At 45.4% G+C, this 25,380-nt stretch overlaps 1 protein-coding gene across 2 annotated transcripts in view; it reads left to right on the top strand.

The window, feature by feature from the left end:
• The first annotated feature begins 1,216 nt into the window (after positions 1-1,216).
• Positions 1,217-25,380, top strand: part of ZFR2 (zinc finger RNA binding protein 2) — a 353,820-nt gene continuing 329,656 nt past the window's right edge. For both annotated transcript variants that reach the window (XM_033954204.1, XM_033954205.1), the window contains exon 1: positions 1,217-1,396. In XM_033954204.1, the coding sequence (XP_033810095.1) occupies positions 1,311-1,396 (86 nt within the window). In that variant the 5' untranslated portion in view covers positions 1,217-1,310. The remainder of the gene's footprint in view (positions 1,397-25,380) is intronic.

A 25,380-nucleotide genomic window follows, 5' to 3' on the forward strand; every position in this document is an offset into this window, starting at 1 on the left:
GCAGAAAGAGCAGCACAACCTCCTGAGATTCATAGGCTGTATATAACAGCGCGTGATCCCAGCGCATTCAACTGCTGTTAACTGTAGTGCCTTCTAGCAACTTAACAGTTTTTTACCTGAGAGAAATGTTACGCTGTTTAGAAGCACGCAATAAACTTCGAGATTGATCCGTAAAAAAAGGACGAACTCTAAGAATTCCACAGCTCGCTCACAAACCTCTGATGCTATTTTTCCTTAAACCTCGCCAACAAATTTTTCAAAAAGCTATGGTCACAGCTTAAACAGCTTGCAACAGCACTTAAGAAAAAAAGAGAGATTGGTAAAAACTAGTTCTTGTATTGCATTTTTTTACGACAACAATGCTTTGCGGTAGGCACACTCGGAGCTCGCCAATGACGTCCGTGGTTAAACCCCGCCCCATTTCTACGCAGTAAAGTCCTAAAGAGCTAGCGCATGCGTTATGTGCTTCAAAATCAACAAGGAGACAGTGTGCATGCGCGTTGATCGATGTTGCAGTGAGACGTAGGGGCGTATTTATGATTTGATCATTTGCATGGAAAACTTTACTGAATCGATCGGCCAGAATGACTCGGAAACGGATAAGACACGAATAGGATAGATTTGCGGACTTTAGTGAATCTAGCCCAAAGGGCAGAAATAGAAGATTTTGTGAGGTTTTTTTTTTTTTAAAGTATGCGTCCAACGTAGAACAAGTTATAAAGCTTTAGTAGTGGTCCCTGCTGTCATTATTTGGCAGTGGAAATAAATTAATAATTCTGAGTTAAGTTGTTAGACCATAGAGGCCCTTGACGCCTTTGCAATGGATCAATCCTAGCAGAAAATCACAGTTCCGCCCAGTGTTTATCGGCTATTATCCTGACCTGAACGTTCCACCTAGTTTGGCAACCTGATTAGTGGAGGCCCGCTTTACTCTGTGCTGGGTATTCCGAGGCCTGTCTCCCGTTTTGTTACTTGAAAACTAAATTGGGCACTGAATAGAACACAACTCAGTTCCTAGGCTAAAACAGTGCACCGTGGTATTCGTGGATCTCGGGTCTTCTAGATGACGTGACCAGGGTCAGGGGAAGTTAAGGTCAGCCGGATTACAAACTCCCCAGCGCCCCTCGTGCACCGAGCGGAAACTAGGTGCAGCAGCGCGCGCGGTAGAAGGCGGTCTCACTGCCGCGCGGCTTCAGTTTTAAGAGCGCCATTGCCAGATACTGGCACGCAATAGAGAGGGAGAAGGTCACGTGATGCCGTGAGTCCCGCCCCCTGCCGGCGGCCGGGTTCGCTTTTGTGAAGACGCCAAGATGGCGGCGAGTAACTATTACGGTTTCCCACACGGCGCTGCCACCGCCGCCGCCGCTCCCGCTCCCCCTCCTGCTCCGCAGTACAGGTAAAGAAGCTGTAGCGGCGGCGGATGGAATCCGTGCTGGTATAAAGCCCCTTCGGCGGAGCCGGTACTGTTTCCGTTCTCCGCTTACTTTCCTTTTCTCCACCTCCGCTGCTCTCAGGGCCGAGTCGGGTGGGGGCTGTGCGTTTCCGAAGCTTCTAGGTAATAACGGGGCGCGAGAGAGCCGTCTAGAATGGTGCGAGGGAGGAATAACGGTCGTGATAATGGGGACCGTGAGGAGTGGGCCTCAGGCGGAAGGGTGCGGAGCAGTGGGGAAAAGGAAACGCTTGCCTCTCCCTCCCTCCTTCCAGACGGGAGGTGGCATGGTAATCTTGCTTCGTGGGGTGGAGGGGGGGCCGAATGAGCAGCCGCAGGCTGATGAAGCCGCCCTGCGGGGGAGGGTACGGACAGATCTAAGATGGCGGCCAAACGCGGGGAGCCGGCAGGCCGCGGCCGGGCCCGACTGTCCTCCCATCCCCCAACCCAGTACACTGATACTATGGGTACCACTCGCCCAGCCTCTGCATCCCACCTCTGCAGCACCAATACCAGCAGGGCTTTGTGGTCTTATATAGTATTCCAGTATTGCTAACGTAGGGCTAGAGTTTACAGTAAAAGATAAAGATCAGCTCTGCATTGGCAGCTTATTTCCAATGTGTTCGAGTGGATTAACGTGGCTTTATCCATTAGCAGTGATAACTTGTTAAGTAGGGTTTATGCTCTACTTTCTACAGGAATGTCGGAGAGGGTACAACTATCGCTACTGGTAATATGCACTACAAAAGTTCAAATTAAAAAACCCCAAACCTCTTCAGATGTATATTTCATCCCTGCCAGTGCTAATGCAGTTGTCGTAGCAAATTTAGCAATGACAATTGCTAGTTTTAAACTAGGAAGTCAGTATTTCACTTGACTGAGCTGCCTTGTGCTCTTGGGTAGCAAGAAAGCACCATCACTGACCATCTACAGCTTGTTTGTTTAAAAAGTTGACATGTAGAGCACACTCACATAATAAAATCAGGGCTTTGTCGGCTAAAATTCATTTGCTCTTATGAAATTCCCAAGGAGTGGTATGGTATAAAAACAAATATTAGTTAATGCAAGTTTGCTCTTTGAAACACACATTTCAGGAGTACAATGCAAATATGTAAGAATATACCTACATTTTGCCTTTACAGATCTGAGGGGAACATTATACAGCAGTGTAATAAGTTCTTTTTTAGTTCAGACAAAATGGAAATGTGGAGAAAATTTATAATTTTATTCAAAAGGAAATTGTTTTAGTTTAAATGGAAATATAAGTGCAAATAAATAATGCACTGATAAAGCTCTTATAGGAGTCCTGGTTTTGATGTCTGAAATAACATACCAAAAGTAAATTATCAGCTATTGTATGCATTATGTTTGTTTAGTGTTGATAATTTCTGAGTTGCCTGCTTGTTTATAAATATTTTTATTCTGAAATATAAGTTTTTAATGGGGTTGCTAAATTCAAATTTATGTCTTGTCAGACTTTAGTTTTCAGGCTAAGTCCATTAACAAATGCAGTAAACGAGTGAAGGTGACATAAACCAAAATTCTACTTGCACATAAATTGTAAAATGTTCAAGAGAGTGAGAATTGTATCCTCCCAACTGGTACAGATAAAGCCAACATTATATAGCAAGTAGTACAAGACCTATCCAGAACACCAAGGAAGCAGAGTTTACCTTGTTATACAGATGTTCTATGTCAAAACAGTAAATGACACATGGGCTGCTACATCTGTGATGGTTTCCATGGCAGGTCCTAAGCAACACCCCTGGTGGTCATCCCAAGGCTACAATGAGCTGCTCTAGGATTTAAGAATTGCCATACTGGGACAGACCGGAAGTCCATCAAGTCTATCCTGTTTCCAACAGTGGGCTTTGAGTTTCCCAACCCACTGCTCTTACCATTGGAAAAGAGATTGGAGAAGTATTAAATTCTTGAATATTCAGATGCGAGGTTATTTTTAATAGTAATGAAAATGGAATAAACATAGAAGCATAAATTCATAAAAGTACAACTGATGAAATTAGATTACATCTTTGAGTTGCAGTCAGGACCTTGGGAATAAAATTCAGACTTCTACAACTTGTTGTGTATGATGCTTGGTGAATGAAATTTCACTTAAGCTCCTATTTTACTAAGCTCCTATTTTACTAAGCTGTGCTAGCTGTTTGATGGGGGAATTAAGGTGTTGCATTAAATGTTAGCATGCAGAAACACAGTTTCCAAGTTAAGCACTTCATGCAGAAGGGGATGGGACATGAGCCTTACAGTTAACACAGAAATAATGGTTTATAGTTTATTATTTATATCCTGCCTTTAAAAAGGAGGATAACAGCCATATATACATAACTAAAGCTGACAAAAAACACATTACTGCCCATTAACTGTTAACATGGGAAGTGCTATTAATGCCTCCTTAGGAAAGAGGTGTAGCTAACTGCATCACATTACTTGCCATTTAGTTAACACTAAAAATGTTTTTTTTTGCCTTAAGCAAAAGGGTAAATTGCTGAGAATATCCCTAACAGTTAACATAGAGGTTAGGGGTGAAGAACTTTTGTGTATGAAAGAGGAGCGGGACTTAGGTATGATAGTATGTGATGATCTTGAGGTGGCCAAACAGGTTAAAAAGGCAACAGCAAAAGCTAGAAGGATATTAGCATGTATAGGGAGAGGTATGGTCAGTAGGAAAAAGTAGGTATTGATGGCCCTATTTAAGACTCTGGTGAGACCACACTTAGAATATCGTGTACAATTCTGGAGACCACACCTTCAAAAGAGATATAAACAGGATGGAGTCGGTTCAGAGAGAGGCTATTAAAATGGTTGGTGGTCTTTGTCAAAAGGCATATGGTGACAGACTTAAAGATCTCAATATGTATACTTGGAGGAAAGATGGGAGAGGGGAGTTATGATAGAGAAGTTTAAATACCTATATGGCATGAGGCGAGTATTCAATTGAAAGGAAAATCCAGAGTGAGAGGGCTAAGAGGTGATAGGCTCAGGAGTAATCTAAGGAAATAACATTTTTACACAAAGGGTGGTAGATGCATGGAATAGTCTCCTGGTAGAGGAGGTGGAGACAGACTGCCTGAATTCAAGAAAGCATGGGAGAGGAGGAGGTAGTAGATGCTGAGGATGGGCCATTTGGCCTTTATCTGCAATCATGTTTCTATGTTTTGCAGTTACTGTTAGGGCTGTACTGAATATAACTACTATTACTACTAAACATTTCTATATTTGTTTCAATTTGGCCCTGAATACATTATTCATATTTAGCTGAATAGTGATTTAAATAAAAATATGAATAATCTAGAGCTCTACTGTGCTAAATCTTACTGAAAAACATTTGATCTCTGATTTTATCATGCTGCTTTTATTATTTATGTTAAGCTTAATTCCTAGTTTTCAGATTTGGTATTTGTGTTTGGCAGAATTATTTTTCATTACTGTATTTGTATTCGTGGGAATACACTTCTCCCTCCATATTCGCGGTGGATGCGGGTGGAATATAGCTGTGAATATGGAAACCCCGCGAATAACTGTTTATGCTATTTGTGGTTTTTTTGTAACAGCCAGCGTTTTTGCTTTTGAAACCGCGAATAACTAGAGACTGCAGCTGAAGGTACCTGAGAGTGTGCCAGATGCCACGTATGTGAGCAGCTCTCTCGATCTCGCTGGTTGGGCTGGCTGGGCTTCTCCGTGTCGCAATGAGACGAGGCGGGGGCCTAAGTGAAGGACGTGTCGGTTTTCAAAGCGCTCGGCACTTGCGTTTCCTGCAATGTCTACTGCAGGGATGTCAAAGTCCCTCCGAGGGCCGCAATCCAGTCATGTTTTCAGGATTTCCCCAATGAATATGCATGAGATCTATAAGCATACAATGAAAGCAGTGCATGCAAATAGATCTCATGCATATTCATTGGGAAAATCCTGAAAACCTGACTGGATTGCAGTCCTTGAAGAGGGACTTTGATACACCTGGTCTACTGGGTTGTTATGTCACCCTGTGGATTGTGGGGGGCTGCTCTCCTCAGAGCTTTGTATATTTGCCATCACACATGTGTTTGTGTCAGGTGAGCCCTCCAAAAGGCACTGCTTTTACTTTAATTGATCTCTGTGATGTAACTCAGGTTTTGCATGTGAATATTCAGTGGGTGAGGAAACGAATTGTAAAGCACTCCTCATTTGTTTTCATTTTTATTTGAATCGGGAGTAGCAAGGCAAAATGTATTATAGGATGATTCTTTTACTTGAAGATTGATCACCTGCATCTCGGTTTCAAACTTAGTTTGGGTTCAGAGTTGATTGAATTTTGGGGACGGAGTCTGCATGTGAAAAATCGCAAATAAGCGAAACTGCGAAAACTGAGGGAGAAGTGTAGTATAAAATATGCTGTTCTGTACAACTCTAGTTACTGTGCATGAATTTTGACAATTGAAACAAGGTAACAGCACAACTTTGCTACACTTAGTAAAACTTAGTGCGTGCTAAATGCTGTGTGTCCTATTTTATATCTATGGGACATTTAGCAAACGTTAAGTTCTAATAAAAGGGCTCCTCGGTAAATAAGCCTTTTAGCACAAATATGTTAGTCTTTCTGATTTTTATGTTTATGGAGCCAGCAAGTGAAGGGGTTTGCTGTAAGATTGCAAATACTTGTGACATATAAAGATGTTCACTGTGGTAGGTTGAGTGTAAGGGGAGTACATTATAAAAACGTATGTTTCTTAACTAAGAATTATCTTTATTTACTTGAATATATAAACTGTGCAAATCTTGTCACTTTAATGCTAATGAGCTCCTTTTATTTAAGTGTGCACTAAACGCTAAGAAACTCGTTTTATTCCTATGGGCTTCTTAGGCTTTAGTAAAAGGGGCCCAAAGGTTTGCTTGTTGACTTTTGCAGAATACTTTTACATTCCTTCCAGATTCTGTTCTCTAGACAGCAAATTCTGTGTATATGTGGCGCAGTGATTAAAGCTACAGCCTCAGCACCCTGAGGTTGTGGGTTCAAACCCATGCTGCTCCTTGTGACCCTGGGCAAGTCACTTAATCTCCCCCCATTGCCCCAGGTACATTAGATAGATTGTGAGCCCGCTGGGACAGATAGGGAAAAATGCTTGAGTACCTGAATAAATTAATGTAAACCGTTCTGAGCTCCCCTGGGAGAACGGTATAGAAAACTGAATAAATAAATGTCTAACTTTAGGTGTCCACAATGTGGACATCCATCGACTTAAGCATCCACATAAAGTGGATAATAAGGCCAATTAACAACTTTAACAAGCATTAGTTGGAACTTAGATAACTAAATGCTGGACGTGATTCTACAAATAGACGTTCGCAATTTTGTGGAAGTCCATTGGAAAAAGTCACGTCTTACAGGATAGGTGTTGGCGTGGCTTTGAAATAGACGTCCATTTACAGAATCGCATACTGTTGAGTGTGCTAATGCATCTACCTAATGCCTAAAATGTAGGCGTTGCAAAACCAGGTCTACTTTTTGAGTGTGAGTTGGGTGCTAGGTGAACGTGACATAGGTGTCACACAGGGCTTTATTTTTTGGGCTAAAGAGGACTTCAGGTTGACATAGTAACATAGTAGATGACGACAGATAAAGACCCGAATGGTCCATCCAGTCTGTCCAAACTGATTCAATTTAATTTTTTTTTCTTCTTCTTAGCTATTTCTGGGCAAGAATCCAAAGCTCTGCCCGGTACTGTGCTTAGGTTCCAATTACTGAAGTCTCCGTTAAAACTCACTCCAGCCCATCTCCACCCTACAAGCATTGAAGCCTTCCCCAGCCCCTCCACCAAATGGCCATATACAGACAAAATATGTTTAATAATACATTACTTGAGCAAAGGACATGAAAAAAAAATATTGCATACTAAACTTCTATTTTGGGGGTAAAGAGGATTCCTATTTGATGATAATAGAAAAAGATGTTTAATAATGCATTACTCGAGCAAAGCACATGAAAAATATATATACAGTCAAACCTTGGTTTGCTAGTTACTCAGTTTGCGAGTGTTTTACAAGACGAGCAAAACATTTTCGCAAATCATGACTTGCAAACCGAGCGTTGACTCGATTTGCGAGCATTGCTACCCCCCCCCCCCCCATCTGCAAATGCCCCCCCCCCCGAGAACTGTCATCGCTCCCCGCGCGCACCGGCATCCTCCCCCCGCCCAAACAGAAGCCTTACCCCATCTGGCACCGGCACGCAGCCCACAGGACATGCCGGTGAACGAAGATCCTTCCTGTTGCCTGGGCCTTGAACATCTGTGCATGCTCAAGGCCTTTTGGTTCTCGCTGTCTCCGAGATGCTCAAGGCCCAGGCAACAGGAAGGATCTTCGTTCACTGGCACGTCCTGGGTCAACGTGCCGGTGCCAGATGGGGTAAGACTTCTGTTTGGGCTGGCGGGGGAGCGATGCTGGTTCTTGGGGGGGGGGGGAGGGATGGAGCGGAGCAACGTTGGTGGCCTCGACGGGGTGGGGGGAACGAATCGAGCAAGTTTCCCTTCCTATGGGGAAACTCGCTTTGATATATGAGCAATTTGGTTTACGAGCATGCTTCTGGAACAAATTATGCTTGTAAACTTAGGTTTCACTGTATATTGCATACTAAACCTCATTTCCAAAAGGTAAAGAAAAAGATACACTACTCACAATGGCTGTGCTTCAGAGCAAGTGATGCACAATCTTGACATTATCAATTTGCACCTAGAATTGACGTGGTTTAATGGCTGAGTGTGTGGCGCAGTGGTTAGAACTACAGTCTTAGCATCCTGATGTTGGTTCAAATCCCCCACTGCTCGCGGTAACAAGTAAAAAAGGATTAAAAGATAGATAAATAAAATATAATAGTGGTGCAAGTATTTCATGGCATACAATTTTAATGAAAAACAGCATAAAATCGCCATTCTAATGATGTCGTAACACTAAAATGCGAAAACGTTATACATGTTATGAAGACATCTATGTGATGCCTAAAAGGTGATTTTGTAAAGGACATCTATTTAGACGCGTCTAGACTCGCTGAGTGTGATTCTCTATAGTACCCTGCAGCGGCAATTCTTTTGTTCTTATGATCATTATAGAATCGTGCTCAGCATTTCCTCGCTGGACATCTACACAACGCCTAACTTTCAGACATCCTTTACAGAATTTGCCCTTAATCTGGGAGTTGCAGAAATCCAAACACTTTTCTGAGCTTGTGCTCCTCCTTAGAGAATGAGTTAGAGCCCCCTACAGTTTTATTTTCTGCAAGCAATCCGTGCAGAAGTCTTCCAGCAGGCTTGGATGTGGGTTTAGCTGTGGCCTCCCGTAAAGTTCAGGTAGCAGGCTTTTCGTGCTTCTGAGCACATAGGGGTTCCAGTTCGCTTACTGCTCATCCTGATGTGACCAGGTTTGTGAGAGAGGCACTTCACTTGTGACTTCCCTTACGTTTTTCCCTACATGGCATCTTAACCTCGTTCTGCAGGGCCTTGTGGAAGCCCCATTTGAGCCACTGAAGGATGCTTCTCTTCAGGATCCGATGATCAAATCTGTCTTTCTGGTCACCATTGTCTTGGCATGGTGTGTTTCGGACTTGGAACTTCAGACTCTTTTGTGTGCAGTGAATTCTTTCTACAGATCACAGAAGCGGGGGTGGTTCTCTGTACAGTACCTTTTCTATCGAAGGTGGTTTTCAATGTCTGTCACCCAGGAAGTTCGTTTGCTTGCTTTTCACTTCACGTGATCGGTGCGAAAGGTCAGATGTTCTGCAAATTGCCTTGCTCCACTATTTGGAGAAGACTAATGGCTTTCAGCTGTCTGATCATCACTTTGTCCTGTCTATTCTGTCTCGGTCAGGTGGGCCGTCTTCTTCGTTTGCCCGTTGGATTTGTATGGTCATTTCTGTGACTTACATCACCCATGGTAGGCAGCTGCCGGTTTCATTTATGGCCTACTCGACTAGATATGTTGCTGTCTCTTGGGTGGAGTCTTGAGTGATTCATCCAGATGAAATATGCAGGACGGCTACTTAGTCCTCTCTTCATACCTTTACCCAGTTTTATTGAGTAGATGTGACGGTTCGCTCTGATGCTGTTCTTGGGACCTAGACGTTGTTATTGCTTTGGTATGTCACCTAGAGTTTGGAATCCAAAAGGGATGTAAAGATGGAAGATTAGGTTTTTACTTTTATAATCATCTTTCTGTTAGTCCCTGTAGGATTCCATACGACCCGCCCTCTCTGTTCAAACTCTGTTTTGGAATAGCCTGCATTTCTTTCTGTCTTGGTTCTCCTTACAGGCTTCAGGATTGGCTTTTTCATTTGGGTGCTCATTGCACACAGCAGGTTAGTTCTATATTATTCCTTTGTCTTTTCTATGTTGCATGTTGCCTGTTTATTACTTATTTTTATATTTTGTAGAGCTGATATTAACAGAACTTGTTTGTTGCCGGGGAGGTTCCCCTGTGCCCCCTTATTTGTCATGGATTGGTTCCGGTATGGTTGCTTGACTTTGGTACTGAACTTTAGGGAGTTCTAACTCACTCTCTAAGGTAGGAGGAGCTCAGAAAAAGTGTTTGGATTTCTGCAACTCCCGGATTTCAGGAAGGGATTGAACCCCTAGAGTATGGAATCCTTCAGTGACTAACAGAAAATTATCAAAAGTAAAAACCTAATCTTCCATTGGATTTGAGTATAAAGGGTCATGTTTAATATATGAATCTGTTCATACATTTGTGATATTTCAATGCTATCTTGTATTCTTTGGTTTATTTTTGATTCAAGGTAGTTATGTCCAAACTAGTCTTTAAGCCCGTTACATTAACGGGTGCTAGAATAGATGTGTGTGTCTTTCTTTCTTTCTTTTTCTCTCTCTCCTCTTGGCCGCTTTCTGTCTCTCTCTTTCCTCGGCTGTCAACCATCACCCCTTGCCTGTTCCATCTGTCCAGCAGTAGGTCTTCTCCCTTCCTTTTACCTCCCCCTGTCCAGCAGCACTCCTTACCTGCTCCCCCTGTCCAGCAGCACTTCTTACCTGCTCCCCTGTTCCTCTTCCCTGCTCCCCTGTTCCTCTTCTCTGCTCTGCCTGTCCAGCAGCACTCCTTCTTTTCTCCCCCTGCCCCTCTTCCCTGCTCCCCCTGCCCAGCAGCACTCCTTACCTGTGTGTCTCTTTCTCCTTAGTGTTTTGTTATTTTTTTCAATCTTTCTCTTTAGCCCCCTGTCCTTCTGTGAGTGTCTGTGTGTCTCTGTCCTTGTGCACTGTTGTTTGTTTGTTTGTTTTTTAAATCTCCTGATCCCCTCTGTTTGTTTGTTTGTCCTTGTGCACTGTTGTTTGTTTGTATTTTTTAGCTCCTGATCCCCTCTGTTTCCATGGCAACCCTGTTCGCGGATGTGAGGGCTGTTTTGTGGTGCCGGGTCTGGCGTCGCCGTGTAGGTCGGAAGCGGAAGACGGGCCTCAGCGTTTTGTAGGGCTGGGTCTGGCGTCGCCGTGTAGGGCAGAAGCGGGAGGCGGGGCCTCAGCAGCGGTCGGGCGGCTTGTGCCGCCGGCCCCCAGGAGCTCGAGGCCGGCGGCGGACATGGCTGGTGTGGCATGGTGGAGTTTGGTGACGTAAAACCCGCGCAATCGTGTTTCCGCGACGGATCAGGGAACACGATTTTTTAGTGCGCATGCGTATCCTACCATTTTATTATATTAGATGATGATAACATGGTAGATGATAACAGATTTACTTACTAATGGAACTCTAGGAAAAGAAAATATCTATGGTAGGGCTTGCAAGCAGTATATTAGAAATTAAAATTAAATGAAATTTTAAAAAACCCAACGTATTTCCCCCATTGAAAATTGTAAGTAGTGTACAATAATATATAATAGTCTTAGACATGCCACAAAAATACTTACTACAGATACTTAGATGATTCTATATGACACAATTTTTGAAATAAGAATTTTAAAGATTTTCTAAAATGCTTTGACAGTCTCACACACAACTCAACGATATGTGCCATACATGGGAGTTAGACCGAATAGGTACGGGTTTTTTAAAAAAACAAATAACTTAACAAATCATGAGGAAAGAATTTCCAAGTCCTACTTTTGGGAATGTAATAGGACCCCTTTCCCTCTGCTGCTTCTATATTGGGAAATATCAACAAAAGTAGCTTTCAAAGCTTAAGAAACTGTAGGGTTACTAGTACCGTAATTTCTTAAATTTGACCCTTGCCATCATTGGACCCAACTCAGTTGATAGATTGAACTGTTCAGTTCTTTTTCCATGCCAGTTTGAGCGGAGTGTTAAGAAGATACGAGGGTGAATCAGAAATGAAAGGCAATTGTTAAATTTCACAGTAACTGGAACAGAGCTAATGAAACATATGTACTTATACATTACTTGTTTAATTGTTCATCCATGTATATATAGTGCAGTGCTCTGCCTTTAGTCGTGTGGCAACCACGAGGTTAGAAACAAGGACACTCTGTTGCAAGATTGCACAAACAAAGAACAACTTGCAGTAGTGCAATTTGGGCAGAGGGAATGAAACCTGTGGAAATTCACTGTTGGATATTGACTTAGTATGGACATAGCACCATGAATGAACAAAAGTTTTGTTTGAGTGGGTAAAAAGGTGTAAAGCGGGAAGAATAGGTGTAACTGAAGTCCATTCTGGTTGTCCATCAACATCACTCACACAAGAGCATATTGACAGGGCGGATGCCTTGATTAGAGATTGCTGAAGGGTAATGGTGTCTAAATTGGCTGCAGATTTGGATATCAGCTATGGATCTGCATTTGCCATAATGGATCATTCTTGTACAATTCCTCTGGAGTCTATACCTTAGCATTATGTATCTCTTCCTGCCTAGAAACTGGAACTTAAAACCAATTTCTAGCCCTTCCTCCTGTGGTCATCTCCTGTTATTCACCCCTGGAATATCAGTTTGTTCCTTACAGCCTAAGCTGTAGGGGCTTGCCTTTTCTGCTCATGATTTATTTTTTTGTGAGTCTAGTAATTAGTTGATTTTGGCATGGGTATTGCACTAGTGCTACGGATTCGCCCTGCGGGGACATCCTTTGGCGGGAGATCGCAGACTTTATCTAAATTGTCTGCAATCTGAGGGGTTCCCTGCTGCTGCAGTAAACCCCCTGGACAGCCTGCTGGCCAGATCGGGTCTCCAGGTTCGGGAGCCATCTCACCCTGGGTTCGTCCACTAGGGGACCAGACCGCTTTTCTTCCCTATTTGTCTTGGGAGGTCCTGGTAGTCACTGACTGGGGTGACAGGGAAGGTGAGGCAGTCAGAAGACCTGAAATCCAGTTTTCTCAGCTCCTGAGGTATTGATCTCCTTGCATGCTCTGTGTTTTTAGCTTGCTTGCCACTGTGAGTTTCTATGTGCACGCTGGTTTGGCGATTTTAAGGGTTTTCAAAAGTAGTTTTTGGGTGGTTTCTCTGAATGCCCTACCCCCCACCTGTAAAATCGTGATCCTCATGACAGTGGGTCCCAAGAGCTTGGGGATGACCCAGCAGTGCGCCGGCTGTTTAAAATTAGCCATCTGACATTATTTCTGAGTCACTAAGGAAGCTGAACCTGAATTCAGACCATCCGGATCAGGCAGAATGTTCCATAATGAGTGATCAGTGTCCAGATTGGGCTCGAATCCTTACTGAAGTTGGGTCCCCTTAAATGTATTAGGGCCATGGAGTGTCTGTATCCCATGGCCCTGGAGTTCATCAAATGCCTAGCCCCGCCGAAAGTGAATTCGGCTGTAGCACAGGCCACTAAATGCACTTCCTTGCCCTCAGATGGAGGGGTAGTCCTGAAAGATGTTCAAGGTAGATGGGTGGATTTTGTCATCGAAGTGCCTTTTTGATTCTGCGGCGGCGGGAGTGAGAGCTACAGCGGCCACCTCCTTTGTCGCCCGTGCATGTCACTCCAAGCTGCGACATGATCCCAAAGATGTAGTTCTCCGGGATGAATTATTTGGCAGATGCCGTTTGACATGATGAAGGTCTTTGCTAAGCTTGGAGCTTATTCAGTGTCCGCCCGGCGAATGCTCTGGATTCGTCAGTGGTCTGGTGATTCTTCTTCCAAAGCCATGCTGAGCAGGTTTCCTTTTAAAGGTTTGCTATTGTTTGGCCAAGGTCTGGACGACCTCATGGCCAGTGTTCAGGACCATAAGCCTAAGGTGCTGCCTGGGTCCAAGCCTCACCCAGCCCAGGGTTTGGGACGGCTGAATTTTCATCCCTACTGATGCCCTCACCAGTATGCTGTGCCCCCGGTGGAAGGCCAATGCTTCGGAGCCTCATCCAGACCTCATTTTGTAGGTCCGGCCTGACAGCAGTCCTCCAACAAACGTCCTCCTGTCCCCTCTAGGAAGCAGTTCTGACACCAGGCCTCTGGTGCCTTTCCCTCAGGTCAGAGATCGGCTTTCCGCCTACCTACCAGAGTGGCAGAGGTGACTTAAGACCAGTGGGTCCTCGAAGTTCTCAGAGAAGGTCTCGGGCTGGAGTTTTACCAACCTCCATCGGACTTTTTATGCCTTCGCCCATGGGACATCCAGAAAGAGCCCAGCACGTGCGGGGCCACTGTTCGCAGGCTGCTAGATCTGGCAGCATTAGAGCCAGTTCCAAAAGAAGACTTGGGCTCAGGATTGGAGACCTATTCTAATCTAATCTTCTATTTCTGTGTCGCTCATACCTAGGTAGGCTCAAGGCGACTTATAGAAAGGGATGAGGATGGAGGGAGGAAGGGAGAGGGGGAAGGGGAGAATACAGGTGATTAAGTGTCAAATAGCTGAGCTTTCAATTTCTTCCGGAATATGGTGTGGTTAGGTTCCTTTCTGATTGCTTCAGGAAGGTCATTCCAATTTTTTACTCCAAGAAATGTGAGCATGGAGTGGTAAACAATTTTGTATTGAATATTTTTTGTAGAGGGGAGATTTAGAAGTATTCTGCTGAGGGTTCTGCAGGTGGTAGACCATACTTTGGAGAAGATTTGGACGAGAAGAGCCGCAGAGTTTCCATAAAGTATACAGTGAATGATGCATGAAGTTTTGAAGGTTATTTGTGATGGGATAGGTAGCCAATGCAGTTGCCTGGTGAAGGCTGTAATCGAGTCATATTTTCTCAGATTGAAGATTAATCTGACAGCTGTGTTTTGGATGAGTTGCATTTTGTGGATTAAACTGGTGTTGAGTCCTATGTAGATGGAGTTGCAGTAGTCCATTTGTGGTAGTATCATCAGTTATATAATTAGGGTGAAGTGGTGCTGGTGAAAATATGGTCTTAGTTGTCTCAAGGTGTAGAGAGATTTCTTTCGGAGACTGGAGACTATTCTGGATCTGAAAGCAGTGAATGCATTCCTTCGAGTTCCGGATGGAAACTGTGTGTTTGGTTATTATGGCAGTGACGCCTAGGGAAGCGTACTTCCACATACCAATCTTTCAGGAACACAGGAGGTTCCTGCGCTTCCATGTGCTGGGGTAGAACTTTCAATTTGTGGCTCTGCCCTTCGGCCTTGTCACGGCACCCAGAACCTTCACCAAGATCATGGTGGTAGTGGCTGCTCAACTGTGCTCGCAGGGTGTCCTTGTCCATCTGTAGCTGGACGACTAGCTGATCAGAGCCCCTCTCTAGCAGAGGGTCGCATGGCTGTTCATCAAGTGGTGCACCTGCTGGAATGTTTTGGCTGGGTGATCATCATGAAAAAGAGCCACCTTGAACCAACGCAGGAATTGGAGTACCTGGAAGTCAGGTTTCACACTGCTAGGAACCAGGTGTTCTCCTGGATCCCAGGAAGCTAAAGTTACAGAGTTCCATTCAGGCCATGTTGGCATTTCCGACTCTGTTGGCCTGGCAGTATTTTCAGGTCCTGGGTCTCATGGTGGCGACCATAGACTTGATTCCGTGGGCCTGAGCGCAGCTTCGGCATCTTTAGCAGTCGCTTGGTGGAATCCCCAGTGGGTTTCACTGGGTATGCCGCTTCCTTGGATGGTGGCAGCCCGCAGCAGCATGCTCTTTTGGTTTAATCTGGTGACTGAACAGGGAATTTCCTTTGTGAGTTTTGGACTGGATGATTCTGAAAACGGACGCGAGTTTGTCCGGCATTGTGCAGTTCTGTTCCGGCGCAAGGTCGGTGGTCTGTGTTGGAAAGCAGAGATCAATCACTGGAGTTGCGAGCAATCCAACTGGCCTTGTTGCACTTTCAGAAGTGTCTTTATCGGCGAGCTGTTAGAGAATTCTCCGACAATGTGACGGCGGTAGCCTAAGTCAACCGCTAGGAAGGCACAAAGAGTCCCCTGCTGAGCCTGGAGGCTCAGTTTCTCTTTTCCTGGGTGAAAAAGCTTTTGGTGGCCTTGTCCGCGATCCACATAGCGGGTGTCGACAACGTTCAGGCAGACTTTCTAAGTCGGCAGATTTTGGACCTGGGGCAATGTCCAGAATCCCTGTCCAGGATAGCATTTGAGGCCATAGTCTGGTGGTGGAGCCATCTATCCTTCGATCTGATGGCATCTTCCAGGAACCAGAAGGCAGACAGATTCTTTAGCTGCCGCCGGGAGGTCGGCAGCGAAGGGTTGAACGCCCTGGTGCAGCCCTGACCCCAGGGACAGCTCCTTTAAGTCTTTTTAGCATGGCCTATGATAGGGCGCGTTCTGCGCCGAGTGGCTTCTCATGTGGGCCAGGTGATACCTGGTGACTCTGGCCTGGCGCAGACCTGGTGCAGTTGAGCATGGAGAGAGGTCTGTGACTTCCTTGTTATCCAGAGCTGCTCAGGCAGGACCCCATAGGGCTCCAAGTTTCGGACTGGTTTGGTCTTACGTCTTGGCTCTTGAGTGCGCGGCATTGACAGCAAGGGGCTATTTGTCTGCATTCATTGCTACGCTCTTGCAGAGTAAGCAAAAATCCACTGTGACGGCCTATGCGAAAGCCTGGAGGTGCTTTCAGGCTTGGTGTGAGAGGGTTCAGGTAGATTGCACAGGTCCTGGATTTCTTGCAAGCAGGCCTTCGTAAAGGGACTTTTGCGGTCTCTTCACTCCGTGTTCAAATTGTGGGACTCTCATGCTTGGGCCCTGCTACTCTCGTGAGTCGCACCCAGACATTATCCGTTTCTTGCGGGAGGCGGAGAGGCTGTGGCCTCCCGTGCAGCTGCCTTGTCCAACTTGGAATTTGAACCTGGTTCTCCACTGGCTTGCTCATCCGCCCTATGAGCCCCTGGATCAAATCTCTCTGAAGGATCTTACAATCAAGACTGTTTTCCTTTCTGCAGTCACTTCTGCCCGTAGAGTTTTGGAACTACAAGCACTTTCATGCAGAGATCCCTTTCTCTGCATTACGGATTCTGCAGTCCTCTTGAGGACGGTACCTTCCTTTCTTCCAAAAGTGGTTTCAGCATTCCATGTCAGTCGGGAAGTTAAGCTACTTGCCTTTGTTCCATCAGGCTCAAAGTCCAAGGATCGGTTCTTGCAGTCTCTGGATGTGTGGCGTCTCCTTAGACTTCTGTCTTTCAGACTATCTGTTTGTGCTGGCGTGCCCTGCCCGGCAGGGTAGGCCTGCCTCTAATGCTACCATCTCCTGATGGATCTCTACGGCGATTGCCACTGCCTGTGTGTCAGCTGGAAAGAAGCTTCCCCTTGGGGTGAAGGCTCATTCTACCAGAGGAATAGCTTCTTCTTGGGTTGAATCTACTGCTCTTTCTCCTGAGGAGATTTGTAGGGTAGCCACTTGGGCTTCTCTGCATACTTTCACAGAGTTCTATCGGCTTGATGTGGCGGCAAAGCAAGATGCAGCTTTTGGGGTTTCAGTCCTGGCGGCAGGCTCATTGGGCCCCCCTTGAGGTGCTGGGACTGCTTTGATACATCCCTAAGGTGTAGACTCCTGAGGCATTGTACAAGAACGAAAGATTAAGTTTCTTACCTTTGCTAATGCTTCTTTTTGTAAATATTCTCTGGAGTCTACACACCCACCCTTTTTTTCTGTCCGATTTGCAGGTCGCCTGCCCAGTAACTGGTAGGCTGGATTCCTGTCTTTAACCAGCCTCACTAAGAATTCCATTCTTGATCCCTTATGTAAAGTTTCAGGGGCTTCCAGGTGGTTGTCCCTTTCTGAGTCTCCTTTACTAACTTTTTGCTGTATTCAATTTGTTTAATGTTCAAATTTGATGGTCATGCAAAGTTTGGCCTTGGGCTTTAATTGTTTTGAAATTTTTGTTCATGAGCAGACCTGATTTGTGGCAGGGAGTTTTCTTCTCTTTTTTGTTTTCTGTTTTGTGATATAGATCAATCTGGCTTGTGTACTGACTGATATTCCAGGGGTGAGTGACAGGAGATGACCACAGGAGGAGGGGCTAGAAATTAGTTTTAAGTTCCCTACAGTTTCTAGGCTGGAAGAGATAAATAACCCTAAGTTGTAGACTCCAGAGGATATTTACAAGAAAGATTAGCAAAGGTAAGAAACCTAATTTTTTGTTCAGTGTCAAGTGGTCTAGGGCTTCCCACCTCACCATGACGGATTTTGATGAAACTTTATATGCTGAATCTTAACTGACCCAAACAAACTTAGGTAAAGTATGAGATCTGTCAATGGAATACTTGTAAAGATATAGCTCTTTGTTTGATACCATACCACAACCATGTAGAGTATTCCTGCACAATGTTGGTAACTGAGTCAAAATATTTCCTTGGCCACTGATCTAAAACCAATGACACTTGGCAATCTTATATAACTTTTTACAATCTACTCAGTGGAACTAATGCAAATTTTCATTTTTTTGAAACTGAGGTACATAAAAAGCCACAAAGTGGGCTGAAAAAATGGACCGTGCTCAAAAAGTTCAAAGTTTAGCCTTCTGTGGCTCCTGTAATAATGATGCTATCCCTGTCAAATTTTGTTTATTATTTTGTGACATGACTTGTTCTCGTATATGATTTCAACTTATAAACTAATCTCATTACTTTATAAATTTCAGTATAAAGTTTGTGTGTTTTTCAAAATTGTAAAATATTGGGTATTTTTAACCATTTACAAAAAAAGAATATTCTGGAAACATTTTCAAACTAACTCTATTAGAAAGAGCATGTTTTCAGACCCCCTGAAAAAGTGGATTTTATTTTTCAACGCAAGCAAATAGTGCCTGAAAATAAGGGTCAAAGGTCATGGAAGTTTCCTTAGTAGTGTCATACATTAACATCGAAATATGGTCAGCTCTTCAAGATATAAACTGTTTTGCATTTTTTATGAGGAAAATATTTGATTGCGTTGGTCCATGGTGGCATAGCCACTACTAGTTAAAGAAATTTGAACCAGCAATCTCATCACACTGTTTGCTTGCGTTGAAAAACAAAACCAACTTTTTCAGGGGGTCTGAAACATGCTCTTTTTAATAGAGCTGGCTAGAAATACTCAATTTTTGACATTTTTTTGAAGAAACACTAACATTATATTGAAATTTGTAAAATAATGAGATTAGCTTATAAGTTTAAATCACATATTTGAGAACAAAGTCATGTCACAAAATTTGACAGGGATAGTTTCATTATTACAGGAGCCACAGAAGGCTAAACTCTGAATTTTAACACTGTCCATTTTTTCAGATCACTTCAGGCTTTTTAAATATGTCAGTTTCAAAAATGAAAATCTGCATTAGTTCCATTGAATAGATTGTAAAAAATTGTATAAAATTGGCAAGTTCCATTTGTTAACCTTCAATGGCCAAGGAAATATTTTGACTCAAAATTGCCAAATTGTGCAGGTATATTGTACATTAGGGATGTCAAACTCAATCACATAAGGGGCTGAAATCTAAAATATAGACTAATCCCCTGTATTACAAAGGTGCGTTAGCCGTTTTAGAGTGTGCTAAACGCTAATGCGTCCAAAGACTAACATGCACGCTAAAAAGCTTAAGTGTGCCTTTGTAAAAGGACCCTTAAGTCGCGGGCTGAATTTTTTATTAAGAAAGTAATCAGAGTAAGAAACAAGCAAAAAATACATTGTATCAAACTCGTGTCAAAGCACATGTGGGAGCTCATATGCCAGAACCTAACCCTCCCTGCCAAGTTGTTCATAGGCAGCTGAGGACAGCTCAAGCTATACAATCTGCATTTGTCTCATCTGGTGAAGAAAATAGCAAGAGCAATCTGTCAAGCCTCTGCCCATCCTCTTGCAACTTCTACCAGAGATGCGAGTCATGCTTTAAAACTTGGTACCACGTTTTCAGGGAAACGATCGTCTGAGCAGCTTCAAAACGGTCAGAGCGTAAGCACAGCTCACTGACCAACCCTATCTCTGTGCTGTGGAATTTGAGTCTTGACGGTCCCACAGCGTTATGCGTATATTATATGTCCCTTTCCGGTGCCCATAGATTGCTGGCAGTGATGGGGGGGGGGAGTTTACTTGCCAGCAGGGGAGAGTGGGCATCTCTCCCGCTGTGGGGAGGGGGGGGCAGCAGCAGAGACAGTGGTGGTGGTGGGGGGGGTTATTTGCAAGTGGGGGAGAGTGGGCATTCCGCTATGGGGGGCCACAGAGATGGCAGCGGGGAGGTTACTTGCCAGTGGGGGAGAGTGGGTAACCTCTCCCGCTTTGGGGGGGAGGGGCAGAGACAGCGGCGGGGAGGTTACTTGCCAGCGGAGAAGTGTGGGCATCTCTCCTGCTGCATGTGTGTGTGTGGGGGGGTTTACTTCCCAGCGGGGGAGAGTGGGCATCTCTCCTACTGCTGGGGTTGGTCGGGTCGCTGTGGTTACTTGCCGGGTCACAGTGGGTAGTTAGTACAGCAGGAGAGAGTGGGCATCTCTTCTGCTGCCTTGGGGGAGGTTGGTTGGGTCACGGCAGTGTAGCGGGACAATCTGGGCATCTCTCCCGCTGTTGCTGTGTTTTTGTTTTGGGTTTTTTTGATGTCGGCGTTATTTTTTCTATACATGTGCGATGAGCACATGCAAATTAGGAAATCTTTACTGCTATCCGCCGACTTCATTTGCGTGTGCGATATTGTTTTTATTTTTATTTTTTTTTAAGAATGTCTAGGGTTTTTGGATTTGGTATCTAAACAGCTGCGTTATCAGACTGTCGCTTTTTAATGTGGGTTTTTGAAAATCCTGCTCTTGAGTTAGGAACTGGTTGAGTGGAAGATGAGAGAGTAGTGGTCAGTGGAGGTCGCTTTGAGAAACATGAGCAAAAGAGCCATACTAGGTCAGACCAATGGTCCATCTAACCCAGAATCCTTCTAAGACTAAGGGGTATTTTTACTAAGGTATGCTAGCCAATTTAGCGTGCGCTAAATTCTAATGCATCCATTATATTCTATGGCCATGTTAGCATTTAGCGCGCGCTAAATCGGCTCACGCGCCTTAGTAAAAAAGAGGGGATAAGTATCTGAATAAAAAATTTGATTTAGGGGTCCTTTTATCAAGCTGCGATAGGGGTTTAATGTGCGTAATACCGCGTGTTAAACCGCCTGCCGCACTAGCCGCTAATGCTTGTATTGAGCAGGCGTTAGTTTTTTAGCTGGCTGCGGGGGTTGATAAAAGGAGCCCTTAGCCTATGTTTTAGATTTCGGCCCCTTATGTGGTTGAGTTTGACACCCCTGATATAGGAGATAAATGTGTCTTTGGTTTTCTCTCTCTTTTTTTTTTTCCTTGTTAACCTAATATCTTCCATGTTTCTGTAACAAGTGTAATCTTGTTTAATATTTGTTGGAAAATGAATAATAATAAAAAGGTAAAAGGGTTTATGGAGAAACATCAAAATAAATTGAATTTGTTCACCTTTTGGTGCATGTTGAGCAAAAGACTGAGATGATAAAACCATTGCAGCAATAATGGATGCAACTTAAAGAAATGTAATACAGTACAGTATTTCCTTAGTGTCTGGGCTATCCTTAACAAGTGGCTGTTATCCCTATCTGCCAGCTGAAGGAGGCAGAGAAACCGATCATTCCCAATTATATCACTAGTATGGCAGGACTGGCTTCCTCTATTTTCAGATTGGCAGTTTCTCCCGGTTTCCGACTGCTTCTAATACCTTTTATTAGACGACCCAACGAGCTGGCAGCGTGTGCGGTGCAGCTGCTTGTGGCCCGGGGGATCTGGGAGGGGGAAGTCAGAGATTTTTTTCCCTGAGCCTACTTCTTGGAAGACCGCATCTTTCTCCTTTCTGAGGGGGCCTGGACTTCAGATTTCCATGCTTATCACACTGGTTTCTTCTGTCGCCATTTTCTCACGGCACAGGCTAGACGGGCCCCCCGACCAGACAGGAAGGGCTGTACAGCTCCTTTTCACCAGGAGCCAGTTACTTATTCTATCGTTATTCTATCATTATTGTATCATTATTCTATAATTCGTGATGTGAGCTTTGTCTGATACCTGTTAGGATGCTGTTGTTTTCCACGGGGTGGTAGATGCAGCGTCTGGATTGCATCTAGCACGTATTCACTTTAAAGGACATACGTATGTCGCTCATGTTGCATGAAGTTAGTACTGTTTTCATGGTTCCGGTATATTCCTCTTTCCATGGTGAAACTTGATTTTCCTAGAAGAATCTTCTTGCAGATCCTACAGTTCTCATACTGCCGTTTCCTGATCTTCTGCACTTCATTTTGAAGGGATCTTGACTTCGTCCAATGACTCTTCAGGCTTTCTCCTGAGGGAGAAGACATTATAATGTCAGGTCAGGGGGCTGTGATGATTTTTCTGGATGCTTGCAACTTTGCATCCTCCTCAGGTTCGTTCTTGGGGTCTCTATGTTTTGTGTTTCCCTTTTCAGTGTTACTGGTCCTCAGGGCAGTTCTTGTAGTTCTTCGGGAACTAAGGGACGTGGTTCCACATACTGCATGGTGCCCAAGCCAGGGGCTTTGGGCAGGCTGGATCCCATTCTGCTGAATTAGTTTCTTTGGGTTACACATTTCTGCAGAAAAACTGGGAGAATATTTACATTTTCCTTAGCACAGCAGCAGATGAATCCAGAGACTAGTGGGATAGCTCACATCGACCAGCAGGTGGAGATAGAGAAACTGATTAACAGATGGTCTTATAGACTGGCATTCCTCCTGTACATCCAGTATGCTCTATCTCCCAGCAGGGGTTCGTAGCTGTCTAGATCCTGGATTCTGGCTGTGCTGGATGAATTTCTGTGCCTTTTCAGTTCTTCTGTTGAGACTAGTTCTCTTCAGTAAGAAAGGGGTGTCTGGCTGAGCGGTGCCAGCTTTGGGAGCTACACCTGGGCCCCCCCAGGTCCCTTCTCCACCCTCCCCTCCAGTAGATTGAGGGGTTTCCTTGGGCTCTGTTTGTTTCTTCTCTCCAGTTAAAAAAAAAAAAAAAAAATTGGACAGAGCCTCCCTGTGCTGTGCTGTGCCTTCGGGTCAGCTTCCAGCCTACAACTGCCAGCCATAACCTTTTCTGCTGTTGTGCTGAGTGGATGTGTTTAGGTGAGTAGGATTTACCAGTTTGAGTGTGTCTCGTGCGGTTTGGCCCGTTCCGGGAGTTGGGTTTTGGAGTGCTGCGTTGGTAGTTTATTTTTGGCGGGCTTCTCCGGTTAAAAAAAAAACAAAACATGGCGGCAGAGTCTGTGAAACGGTGTTCGCGCTGTGGGAAGCGCAGAACACCGTCGGGGCTGTGCTCTGCCGGCTGTGCAGACGCGCCGGCCAAAGATTCTTTGCTGCAGCCATATGAAGTGGAATTTTCCCGCGCTGAGGAGGCGCCCTCGGGCTCCTCTTCCCGCGCGGCTGAGTTGGCCATGCTGCAGGGCGTGCCGGCGTCTGATGAGGGTTCGGCGGCTCTCGGTGCGTCGGGAGCGCTGGGGGAAGCTGCGGTTTTCACCCAATGTGCAGGGCAGGCCGGGCCGACAGGATGTGGGCTGGGCTCATTTTCGCTGGAATTTATAATGATGATGCACCGTGCCTTTGTCTGGCAGAGCGCTCAGCCTGCTCAGGCGGTGCATTTGAATTTGAATTTGCCTTTACTGCCTACACCGACTACTAATACTACTCCTATTTCTTCTGGTACTGCTACTTTTCCTGCTGTTGCCCCTCCGGTACAGTCTCAGATGGCCAAGCGGCGCAGACTTGCGACGGCGGACGAGGGGGACCCTGCCCCCGTCTCCCCCTTGTCTCTGACTTTTCCTGAGACGTTGGAGGACGGCGAGGTACCGGAATTGGACACGGAGGAGCTGGCGGGTAGGGACGTGGATGATCCTTCCACGCTCCATCTTTTTCACAGGGAGGAACTTTCCTCTTTGATTTCTAAGGCTTTGCAAGGATTGAACATCTCGCAGGAGGATCCGCAGGTTTCTGGGTACGCGAACCCTCTTATGGCAGGGATACACAAGCCGCCTAGATCCTTTCCAGTTCATGAAGCCATGCAGGAGCTTATCGCGACGCAATGGGACACGCCGGAGGCCAGTCTGCGGTTGTCCAAAGCCATGCGGCAGTTGTATCCTATTGCTCCGAATGAACTAGAGAAATTTAAGTTACCTAGGGTTGACGCGTTGGTAGCCGCGGTCACCAAAAAGACTATCTTGCCGGTGGAGGGGGGTGTTGCACTAAAGGATGTCCAGGATAGGAAGATTGAGTCATCGCTTAAAATGTCCTTTGCGATCACCTTGCAAGCCGCAGTTTATATGCCGCACGTGCTTGTCTGCAATGGTCTCAACTCCTGGCGGATAACATGATGGAGTCCGGGGGTTCTGTCCCCTCAGAAGTGGCTGATCTGGAGTCTGGTCTAGCGTATTTGGCGGATGCCTTATATGATATTATTCGTGCTTCGGCCAAGCAAATGTCTCTTTCCGTGGTTTCTCGCAGATCTTTGTGGCTCCGTAATTGGGCGGCGGATGCGGCGTCCAAGCTTCGGCTCGTGAAACTCCCTTTTAAAGGTCGGCTGCTATTTGGGGAAGATTTGGATAGGTTGGTGAAGGATTTTGGTGATACCAAAACACAGCGGTTGCCGGAGGACAGGCCTAGACCCCCTTTGAAATCCTCAGCTGCCAGACCTCGCTTTAGGGATATTAAGAGGTAAGCAGTCCTTTCCGCCCGCTTACGGTTCCTTCGCTAATTCGCGACCTAGATTTCCACAAAAGAGTTCCTTTCGTGCAGCTAAGCCCCCGACAGTTCAGCCAGCCCGTGCTCCAGCAAATCACAATCCACAATGACGGGGTCTCGGCTCCCTCTGCCATTCCCTTGGGGGGGGGGCGGCTGTTTGCCTTTCTGGCGGAGTGGGCCAGGATAACGTCGGATCAGTGGGTTTTGGACATTATTCGAGACGGTTACAAGTTAGAGTTTTCCTCTCCCGTCGCCGATTCTTTCTTGGTGTCCCCGTGCAATGGGGCGGCCAAAAGAGACGCGGTACGCCTAACTCTTCAGGTGCTTCTGGATCTGGGGGCGGTGGTGCCGATTCCCCCGGAGGAGGTAGGTCTCGGCAGGTATTCCGTTTACTTCATTGTGCCCAAAAAAGGGGGGTTGGTCAGACCAGTGCTGGATCTCAAGAGGGTCAACAAATTTCTCAGGGTTCGTCATTTCCATATGGAGACGGTTCGTTCAGTTATTGTGGCGGTTCAACCTGGGGAGTTCCTCACATCCCTCGATCTCAAAGAGGAGTACCTCCATATACTGATATGGCCTCCGCATCAGAGGTTTCTTCGGTTTGTGATCCTAGGCCAACATTATCAGTTTTGGGCGATGCCTTTTGGTCTGGCCATGGCTCCCCGCACTTTTTCAAAGATGACGGTGGTTGTGGCGGCCTTTCTACGCAAGGAAGGGATTCGTGTGCACCCTTACTTGGACGACTGGTTGATCCATGCCTCTTCCAGACAGGAGAGTTTGTCGGTTACATGGAAAGTGATATCTCTCCTTCAGTCTTTGGGGTGGGTCATCAACTTTCCCAAGAGCTCTCTAACCCCGTCCCAGTCTTTGGAACATCTGGGAGTGCGGTTCGACACTTGTCTGGGGAAGGTGTTTCTCCCCCGGGACCGGGGAGAGAA

The sequence above is a fragment of the Geotrypetes seraphini genome, chromosome 8 (genome assembly GCF_902459505.1).
Source record: "Geotrypetes seraphini chromosome 8, aGeoSer1.1, whole genome shotgun sequence".
NCBI lineage: Eukaryota > Metazoa > Chordata > Amphibia > Gymnophiona > Dermophiidae > Geotrypetes > Geotrypetes seraphini.